Source organism: Mastomys coucha, unplaced genomic scaffold (genome assembly GCF_008632895.1).
Source record: "Mastomys coucha isolate ucsf_1 unplaced genomic scaffold, UCSF_Mcou_1 pScaffold21, whole genome shotgun sequence".
Classification (NCBI taxonomy): domain Eukaryota; kingdom Metazoa; phylum Chordata; class Mammalia; order Rodentia; family Muridae; genus Mastomys; species Mastomys coucha.
Window position 1 is genome coordinate 186,963,603 of NW_022196904.1, and position 10,962 is coordinate 186,974,564.

The 10,962-nt window shown below is 45.6% G+C and overlaps 1 protein-coding gene across 5 annotated transcripts in view; it reads left to right on the forward strand.

Moving 5' to 3' along the window:
• The window catches only part of Vti1a (vesicle transport through interaction with t-SNAREs 1A), a 306,273-nt gene that overhangs the window by 219,880 nt on the left and 75,431 nt on the right, over positions 1-10,962 (forward strand). The window contains exon 9 of one of the 5 annotated variants that reach the window (XM_031390719.1): positions 2,411-2,513. The exons of the other annotated variants lie outside the window; for them this stretch is intronic. Coding sequence (XP_031246579.1) covers positions 2,411-2,492 — 82 coding nt within the window. The 3' untranslated portion in view covers positions 2,493-2,513. The remainder of the gene's footprint in view (positions 1-2,410; positions 2,514-10,962) is intronic. 5 annotated transcript variants of the gene reach the window in all.

The following is a 10,962-nucleotide window of genomic DNA, read 5'->3' on the forward strand; positions in this document are numbered from 1 at the left end:
GTCCAAGGAGAAGGTATAGAGCACACCACCTGGGAGCGGACCACCTAGGATCCCCAGCGAGGGGATGAATCCAAGGAGAAGGTATGGAGCCCACCACCTGGGAGCGGACCGCCTAGGTAGGATCCCCAGCGAGGAGATGAGTCCAAGGAGAAGGTATGGCGCACACCACCTGGGAGCGGACCACCTAGGATCCCCAGCAAGGGCATGAGTCCTAGGAGAAGGTGAGGGTCCTGGAAGGTCCCACTCAAGGGAAGGTTCCAGGAAAGAAATGGATGCACCGTGTTTCTAAGAGTTCACAGGGTAAAAAGAGGTTCTGGTTGGGATCGGGAAAGAGCAAGAAACATTTGAAACACACGGAGCACACCTCCCGTCCATCCTGTGCAGCCATCTTGTCTTGGGGTTCTTTCACTCATGCTCACTGATCTCCAGACGTGGCAGAGTAAAGATCTGATAAAAATAGGAGTGGGGGGGGGGGGGCATCTGCCTAGTGAGAAACATTAGACAATATAAATTTTGGTGAGGCACGGCAGCAGATGTGCACAGGGTGTTTTTTAGCTCTATGGCACTTGATGCCTGGCCTGAGAAGAAGGAACTGGATAAGGAGCATTACAGTAGTGTGTGACGCTCAGGCTGTGAATGAATGGCAGCATGAAACGGCAAGGCAGGGGCCGTGGGTGGGCACTCTGCACAAATCCAGTGAGTGCCAGGGCTGGGCTTGCTATCCAACACAGCTTCAGACTGTGTCTGCACCTTGTCCTGCCCTGAGCTCTACTGTATGAAAATGTAGATATTCCATGAGGTGGGGAGAAAGTGGCTCGCTGCTAAAGAATGATAAACTCTGAATCATGACTGCATGAGGACAGTGCTTGTGGATTCATAGGAAACCTTGTCTGTGAGTTCATGTGCATGTCTGGAGGCCTGGCTGGAAAGCCATGCCACAAGCTTGTGTTGTCTGTAACAGGCATCGCCCACTCAAGCTCTCTCCTCTTCCTCTGTCACATATTGCATCGTAAGTCACCTTAAGTGCACAAGCTGGAGACTCAAGACCAAATCATTCCAAATAGCTTCTTTTATTTGTCCTACATTTGGGAGACAGAAGATGCACTCAGAACCAAATTTGCCTGGAGCTTTGGGTGGGACACTAGTCATTTCAGGTAAAGAAAGAGAAAGTAAAGAATGGTGTCTACTTTGACGTGAAAGGCAGAACCAATAGCAAGTTCTTACAGCCGATTTCAAGTCGGACTATGGGTACAGACTTCACAACTTTAAACCAGTCTATTGTATGTGCTGTCCCTAATGGAGGCTTCAGTTTTTACACAGACATTGATTTCTTCAACTATTTTCTGTTGAAACTACCTGATACCTAAGTACCAGATGGGTGACTTCTCCCTTGCCTTCCGTGAGCTAGAAAAGACCATAACTCTTTTTAAACCCCTTCCAGCTCAAGAGTTTTCCATGCGAATGGTGTTGGCCAAGGTGTTGAATGCAGCCGTCATAATGATGGTACCTTCTCACAAAGCTAAGCAAGCAGGAATAATGCTAAAATGAGGGACAGTCATTTATTTACTGTACTTGGCATTGTTCACTCTAATAATGCGTTTCAACACAGTAGAACTGCTAGATAATGCGCCTGTGGCTTTTATGCCAGTTATTGTTATTTAAATGAACAGTCGACTGCACTGTAATGAAGAAATGCATGCATTGCCCAAACTCACTTATCAACCAGGATTCCAGGAAAATGAGAATTTGTGTCTGTCTTCATTCACAGAGCAAACTGGAGGTCACTGTTTTCAATGTGAACCTTTTTTTTAGCTTTTCAACACTGAATAATTAGGAGTCGCTGCTTCTGAAATTACCTGTATTCACTAGAGAGAAGAAAGACTTTTATCTTCACGATGAAATACATGCTCTCATTCAGACTTGGCCATTCTTTCTCCTAATAGCATTTTACACCGTCGAGTCAATCCTAGGTAGTAAAATAAAAGAATGTCGTTTCCGGAGCCACAATAGCCTTGTTTATTATTTACTTCCCTAAAATTCAGCTGCTCCTGAAAAAATAATCTAAATGTAAAAATGGGTTTAAAGCAATCAAACATATAAAGCAATTATCCACATAAAATACCATTATAGACGCACACATGTTCTCTGCACTCTGATTTAAATTTAATTGATCCTTGAGCCTTATAGTTTAATGGCTATGTGCCTCTACTGAGTTTTTGATAGCTTTTATTGAGATATGATTTGCATACCATGTACCCACCCAGTTAAATGTATAGCATATTTGCTTAGTCAGACAACTACCACCACAGTCAAATTCCGGAATATTTTCATCACCCTAAAAAGAACTCTGCTAGCCATTCCTGGTCCCTCCCATCTCCTGACAACTGCTCATCTTCTTCTGTCTCTGTAGATTTGACTGTTTTGGACATTTCCCATGCACAGAGCCAAACCTCATGGGCGCTTTTGTGTCTTCCCTCGTTCTCTTAGCATAAGGAATCCAAGGGTCATCCACGGTGAGGCATGTGTTAATACCAAGTGTCTTTTGGTTGCCAAATAGCCTTCTACTGTACATATGCATGCATGTGTATATGTGTACTCACACACAAACTTTATTCATCTGTTTATCTACCACGTCGTGGACTTTTGGGTTGTCTCTGCCTTTGGAGTATAATGAATAATGTTGTTGAAAAGCTTTTTTTGTGAATGTATGTTTGCATTTCCCCTTTCTGTGTACCTAAGAATAGAGTCCTAAGTAATAGCGGTGCCTCCTTTGCTTAACTTTTGAGGAATTGCCAGCTGTGTGACGAGGAGAACGTTGTGGTTCACGTCCCAGCAGCTGTGTGTTAGGCTCTGACTTCCTGACTTCCTTCCCACCACTTGTTATTGTCTGTCTTTCTGTTAGAGTTGCTACACATGGGGAAACCTTGTGGTTTACACTGGCATTCTCTAGTGGCTAAATGATGGAGAACATCTTCTCTTGGTCTTACTGCCATTTGTGTTTCTCCTTTGGAGATATATCCATTTCTCTGAGTTTTTACAAATTCTGTCCCCTGACCTCAGGAAGGTAGTTACAGAACTGAGTTGGACACAAATGCACCCCTCACAGGGAGAGACTTTCAAATGAGTACACAGACTTACGACGTAATTTTTACAGTATAAGCATTTGGGAATTATGGAATAACCCAATTTTCCCAGGAATCAATTTACTTCTAAAACTTTACTTTGCCAGTTTTGTTAGTAAAATGGGTAGTAGAGGTCTGGGATCATCCAGAGTTGAAGATTGGCTTATCTGGCCAAATACAACGACATACATCTGTAATCCTAGCAGCTGGCCGCTGAGGAAGCTGACGCAGGAAGATTACACACTGGAAGGCAGGCAGCCTGCGCTACACAGTGAGGCTGAGGCTGGCCTGCATTTTATAGTGGGAGCCTATGTAAAAAAAAAAGACAGGAAGTCCCAAGAGGAGGCGTCCACGGATCCCACACAGAACTGACACTGACTGGAACCCTCTTTCCATGCAGGTGAAGGCCCATTGCTTTAGAAGGCATGTAGACTTTTCAAAGAGATTTTCACTAAGTTTTAAAAAAACTACCCTGGTTAAAATACCCTTCAGTCAAATGAACATAATGTCCTGCTGGGAGCTTGACATGTTGTTTTGTTTTAATAGATACCATGTAAAATATCTTGGTTCTCTCCTTGTATGTGTGGGAAACTGGGGTAGGAAAATTTGCTCACGGTCGCCTACGTCGTGAACAGAAGTTTCTAGACCCGTGTCTAGTTCCCGACTGTACTCTTTATTTTTCCTGTTCACAAATCAGCAGGTGGTATCTATACACCATGCCCTGCTCAGGGTTCACGGACTTGCTGAAGCAAGAGGCAGATAGAGGGCGCTGTGGAGCTCTTGTGAACGTTGTTCACGTCTAGTTTAGCAGCTGAATGTGCCTAGCTTCATCAGACAAGGATAACACAGGACTGAACTGGCCAAAAAGTTTTCAGACATAAAAATATTGTACCTTAAAGTACTATCAACGCATCAACTTGTTTTATACAGTGCTTGGCTGTTACAAAGCACTTGTCTTACACTTTTAATTCACTGTTCACAAGTACGCCAGTTTTCCGTTGTCATTGTTTTTACGCAGTTTTTATATTCATGATAAAAGTCAGGCCTAAGGGGCTTTTGTTGCCATGTTAGAAAGTCAGGGGCAGAGCTGCAACTCAAATCTACGTCGCTTGGCTCCTGTTACAGTCCTGTGTGTACAGTGGTGTTCCATGTTCCACTTTAACAGAGTGCTGGGAGGGGGCACTCAGAGGGAAGAAGGGAGACTTCTGCTGCTCAGCCGAACCACTGAGCTGGGAACACTGGAGGTTTGAGGGAGGCTGCTTCGGAGCCGACATAACGAACCCTTGATCTGCCCAGCAATGAAAAGTGGTGTCCTGTGAAGCAGTGAGATCCCTTATAGTTGGACAACTCACTAAGAGGATGCTCAGGGAGGGGTTCTTAGTGAGTGAGTGAGTGAGTGAGTGAGTGAGTATGGATGTGCCAGTGTGTGTATATATATAAGAGCCTATGTGTGTATGTGAGAGAAAGAGACAGTGTCCCAGTGTACATATGTATGTAAGAGCGTGTATGTGTGTGTGAGCCTATATGAGCATGCGTGTTTGTGAGTAAGTGAGCATGTGTGAGCATGTGTGTTTGTGTTTGTGAGTGAATGTATATGTGCCAGTGTGTGTATGAATGTAAGAGTGTGTGTGTGTGTGTGTGTGTGTGTGTATGTGTATGTGTGTGTGCATGTATAAACGGGTATTTATAAGTAAACATATATGAGCATGTATGTTTGTAACTGAGCATGTGTGAGCATGTATGTGTGTGTGTGTGTTCGGTGGCATGTAAGATCCCTTCTAATTATGACATCAGGTATCATAATTGGGATACCAAGGTCTCCCTAGTTGAGAACGGGGTAACGGCGTCTTTATCCTTCGAGAGGAAAGGCTTGATCTTTACCCTTCACAGGTAACCGTGTGGGGCTTTCTGCTTACAAGGGTAGCAAGGGTGTGAGCCTTCATTGCTAGTCTGCGTGGAGGCCCATCTACGTTAACAGATGCTTTTGTACAAGGGGCTCATGTTCACATAAGTTTGAAGGGAATCCTGTAAGGTGCCATATCTCTTTACAGAAATGCCAGGTTTTCTTTTATTCTTGTGGAGTCTTCCTGAAACACTTGTCAGCTTAACGCAGTAGCCCTCAGCTCTGGCTATTGGCAAAAATCATCAGAGGAGCTTTCAAAAAATGTAGATGCTAATATTCGCTCAGGGTTCTAAGAGCGTACACTGGAGAAAGGGCTGTCTCTTTAGCCAATGCTAATGGGGGAAATTGGGTATCCACATGCAAAAGAATAAAACTAGACTGCCTTTCACCGTATCCCAAAGTCAGCTGAGAAGGAGTAATATGCAAAGCCAAGAAATGTTAGAAGAAAATAGAGGAGAATTGTTCAGTGTTGTTGGGCTATGCAAAGACTTATTGCATACGACCCCAAATCACAGAAAACAAAAGCAAAACTAGACAAATGGATTACGTAAAGCAAAGAGACTTCTCCACAAGCCAGTGCATAATCAGCACTGTGAGGACACAGCCGGGTGAAGTCTGAAAGCAAAGACGAGTTCAAACAATCCTATAGCAAAAATTAAAAGTGATTCAAAATATACCCCATGGCTGAAGAGATGACTCAACAGTTAGGAGCACTTGCAGCTTCTCAGAGGACCTGCAACATGACAGCAGCTCACAACAGTGTGTCCCCAGTTCCAGGGAATCCACCCCCACCTCTCCTAGCCTCCTCAGCCACCAGGAGTGCATGTGGTGCACATACATACATAAAAATGATCTTTTAAAAAAAATAGAAAGCGCTAGTTAGCAGAGGCCAGGAGGCACAGGAGAGGGAGTAATGGGGAAAGCTGCCCAATGGGAATCAAACGACCAGTAGATGCGAGAAGAAAGCATGTTCCAGTGTAGTGCTGGGTAAAACCAAAACATGGTCTGGCCTGAATGGGACACCAGCGGAATCTTACCTAACTAAAACTCTCAGAGCCCTGAGCAGCAGTGGCAGCTTCCTGGTGTTCCAAGCTTTATAGTGAACTGAATGCTCTGAGTGCATGGGCTTGGGGCGGGACCATGGGGCGGGACCACAGCCGAGTCCTGAGCTTGGAACCTGAAGTTGCCTCCAGCATTTCATGTGCTAAGCTTGTACCTCAGCTTGCCTGGGTGCCTGGACTGAAGTCTTGTGCTGGCTTTCTAATTAGTAACTAAGAAGGCATGCACTGTATGTTCATGTGACAAGATGACTTCCTGAATGCCCGGGACAGTCTCAAGTTCAGGTGGGCCACCTTGCTCCATGATTTGACCTGTGTTTTCCAAAGCATGGTTGCCATTGATTAGGAAGCAGTGACTAGTTGTGCAAAAGGTAAACATTGTCTGAATATGTGGGGAAAGCTAAGAGAAAATTAAACACAGTTAAACATGATCTCTGTTTAGCTTTCAGTTGATAAAGGAATGAAAAGAAGCTCCTGTGACCACCGAGGGTACAGCAGTAACCAAGTCCCCCTGGTTCTCAGCAGGTGGGGACAGAGTGCCCATCACATGGACACTGCAGCTGTTTCTAGCCAGAGTTTGTCTCAAGACAGCCTCTGCCTGGGGCTGTGGAAGCCTGTATACTATTCCTAGCAAGAGCTGAAAGGATTGCAGAGCTGAGTAATGACCTAAGAACTTCCATGAGAAACTCCTTGCTCCTCTTCTCCAGCGAGCATTTGTGGTTCGCTGTTGCAACTCTGCATGTCTCAGCACCTCCCACGGTCCCCGTGGTAATAGCTGTTTGCTACTTGTGGTCACTTAATTGAAAAAAACTGGCGTGAGGCTATTAAAGGTCCCACTAAGTCATTTTTGTGTCAAGTATGATGATGACATTACTTGTGGCCCAACTCCCTGGAAGCCAAGCTGATTGCAGTTCTAAACAATGCATAGTAATGCAAGAAGATAGGAGCTGAGGAAGGAGGTGTGGCTTAGAAAGACCCTGGCCCTCTGCCATCTGACGGTTCTGTCCATGGCCTACTGAACCAAGTCCTAGACCTGAAGAGGGGTGGTTCTGCTGGTCTTTGTTTGGGGTTTTCTCTGAGGACAAGGGTAAAGAAAACAGTGGCCCATAGTTAGATCAGGCTTACCTGTTTCAGGCAGATTCCGGAAACTTCCATGCCTTCCCTCCTGTCATTTCCTGGAGACCTAACTGTCCTGAAGTAGAGGACGTGATGACATTGAGTCCTCTTGTGTGATGTGTGCCTAGCATGGAATTGCTGACCCGGTAAATAAGGGCTGCAGTTTTGTTAGCTCACCTATAGTTTTCCTTGTCTTAGACTCTCTCTCACTTCTTTTTAAATCTTTATTTCAGAAATTTGTACATGAGGAGGCAGGAAATCATGTAGGGATACCCTGCCCCGTGTCCCCATGCCCATCTTCATTCAGGATTGAGTTTGATTCTGTTTGGGTTTTTGTGACAGGTTCTAGCTGTGCAGCTAGGACTGGCTTTCGGCCTCATGGTCCTGCTCTTTGTCTCCAAGGGTTGGGATTTCAGGCGTGTACCACCCGGCCATTCTTGTTTCCCCTCCCCTCCCCTTCTCTCCCCTCCCCTTCCCTTTTCCTTCCTTTCATTTCTTTGCTTCTCTGGGACATTACCTACAGCTGTTTCAGTGCAGAGCTGCAGCACAGGTGGCTTAACTGCTAAGAACTGAAGCACAGGGCCCCATTCACACCTAACAGCTTTAATAGTAATGGCACAGTCTCTTTCAAAATTGTCCACATCAGGCAGTTTAGATGAAGACCTAAGCAGTGCATGCCCACATCTGGCTGACACTCCCCAAGAGCGTGTTAGCATGTGAAGGCCCTCTTGCTCCTCCTTTGCAGTCAGTTGTTGGGTGAATCAGACTAATGCTCTATAAAATTCCCACACTGTAGTTTGGCCTATGGCGTCTCTGCAGTAAGTGCTCTTTAACACAGTCATCTCTCCTCTGCTCTGTAAACGAGTAGTGCACACTAAAGACTTAATGAAGCACGGGTTGATCACTGCAGAAGACACCTGGTATTTGGTTGCATCATTCTTACCGATTTCAAGATTAACCAGTGGGTTTGATTATACCCATTGACCTGGTCTACTGTGACATCCTCTATCAGCCTGCTAACTGAATGGCTTTAAGCAACCATTCTCTGTGATGTCTGCATAGGGTAAGGGTTACGAGATGATAGGCTTTGGCTTCTGAACTTGTTGGCTACGATCCTTCATTGAAGAACTTATGAGTCAGCTTCTTGAGCCCTCTACCCCAGTGCCTTTCTGCTCACCGAATAGTCTTTAGAATGACCAGTTAAACCAGCAGTCTCTACAGTGGCCAGTGAGGCTTGTTTGCTTTTGCCTTTCATTATAAATGTCTGTGTTTTCTGCATCACATGTGTGGGGGTCCATTACTCCTCCTGGTCCTCAATGCCCCGCTTTGATCAGTGAGGCCACTTCTGGTCACCACTTGTCACCTGTGGGTCACAACCCCTTTCCTTTCATGTCAGATATTTATATTACCACTCATAACAGTAGCAAAACTATAGTTATGAAGTAGCAATGAAATAAGTTTATGGTTGGGAGTCAGCACAACATGAAGTGTATTAAAGGCTACAGCACTAGAAAGGTTGAGGACCCACTGCTTCAGAGAGCCCAGTTGCCCTCATATGGTCAGGATTAAGACTCCTTCATGCCCAACAGATGAAATTATAAATCAAAGCAGGGGTGGATCCCTCATGTCAGATCGTCAGAGAAGCAGCAGCAGCGAGGCCCAGGGTACTGTTCCCCCCTGCTGTGTGTCTGCCTGTCATCCTCTACCACGGGCACATCTCTCCAGCACACACCTCTGGCCAAGACCTGTGCAGGCTTCCAGAAATCTCAGCTCGACCCAAGCTGGCAAAGCAAACGTTGCTGCCCACAGGGTAGGTCCACATTCTTTCTAGATTGGGTATGGGGGTCTTATACCCACAAGGAAAAGCCGCGATTCTTCCTGACTAGGGGGTGGGGACTGATAATTTGTAGGAAGTTCAAATGCCTCACCTAACAAAATTATGACAAGAAATAATTGTACGCAGTTCTTAAAACACTGAAGGTTTTCATAGAGCATGAAATACATAATGTTGCTTGACCTCATAGAGCTGTGAGTGTCAGGATTGTGAGTGTTCATAGTCACTGTGGAAGAGCAGTTACAGCAACAAGTGTGACCCATTTTCAGGGCAGAAATGCTGTAGTGACTGCAGAGCTAAGGACAATGACCATGGGGGAAAACGCTGTATTTAATTTTCATACTAAGACTATACATGGAGGGAAACCAGTACAGCTGTGTCTTGTCCATGTGTTTTTTACTTTCCATCACGTCTTTCTGTCATCTCCTTCTGTCTTCCCTGAAGACTCGGGATTAGTGAAACCTGTTCTTTGAAGGAATCCAAAATCTAACATTAAAAACCAGGCTGGTGAAAAGTCACCTTACTTCATGACTCCTGACTGGCTGAAGGCCAGCCAACATAAGGAGTCGGATCTGAGTCCTGCCTTTCCCGTCGCCCGCCCTCCCAGAACCCCAGTAGAGTCCTGCACTCCCGGCAAGCCCTGCTTCTGGAGGCTGACTGTGTGCAGAACACTCTGGGCACACACAGCAGGCTGCAGGGGAAATGGTAACGTCACCAGCTGTCTCCCGTACCACAGAGAGGGAGTTTTACCTCAGGACTTCTTACATTCCTAAACCTTTATTTTATTTCTAGTATTATGTATGTAGGGAGGGTACGAAGGCTGTGCATGTGAGTAAGGGTGCCCTCAGAGACCAGAAGTAGCCAGTTCTTCCTGGAGCTGGCATTACAGCCACTTGTGAGCCTCCTGTGGTAAGTTCTGGGAACAGAACTTGGATTCTCTGCAGACAATTCTGTAGCAGCTGGGTCTCATGGAGAGTCAGGCTGCCTTGCGTGTGTTTACTCAAGTCTTCTTTTGACTAAATAGAAGCAGAAACATCCACTAACGGTAAGAGGAGAAAACATTGCGGCATCAATCAGACAACCAGTGAAACTGTAAATAGGTGATATGGGTATGTGTCTATCAAAGAGATAGTCAGCTTGCATTCAACAGCTAATAAATGAACAAGAAATTTCTAGAAATTCTAGCTTTGCTTCTTAGCATCCCATGAGAGCCACATAGTTAGCTTGTGTAGCCATGAAAAGAAAGAAGAAAAGTAGCCCAAGTTACCAGACAAGTCATATTAAGGGACCTGGTCAGACAAGTCAGAATACGTATGCACTGCCACTGGGCTGAGGTGACCTCTGTCTTCACAAAGCCTGATAACGCAGGTGTCACCACCTTCTTAAACACACGCAACACAAAGGGCTCAACATAATGATAATGATAAGCACACCTTTCCTGGAACAGGAAAAAAGAAATGGAGCCATACTGAGTGGTGAGTAGGGCCTTTAGGTCCCCCAGTGCTCCCCAGTGCTCCCCAGTGCTCCCCAGAACACCGACTTCCTCATGAGAGTGTCTTCCCTTTGACAGCCCCTTGTTCATGGCAGCCATTCCGTGTGCCAGCACTCTCTGTTGGTGGACTTTTTGAAGGTCTTCACAGTGGCCCGAAACAAGAGATGTCTTTTACTTCTCCCTCCATGAGTGAGGAAGCAGAGGCTCAGACTGTGGCCTTTAGGTGGCCTTGTTGTCGCTCCCCGAGTCTGCAGTTCTAACTTCTCAGCCGCCACGATGAGGCTGCCCCTTCTGGGCTTCTCTCTGGTTTGGTTTTGGGTTTCTGGTTTTTGTTCCCTCTTAATGTCTTAAAATCAGTTCCCCATAGCCTTGATGAGAAAGGTTCCAAGCTGCCTTTTACCCCAGAACTCACAGAAGCCACATGCAGGAATTAAAAA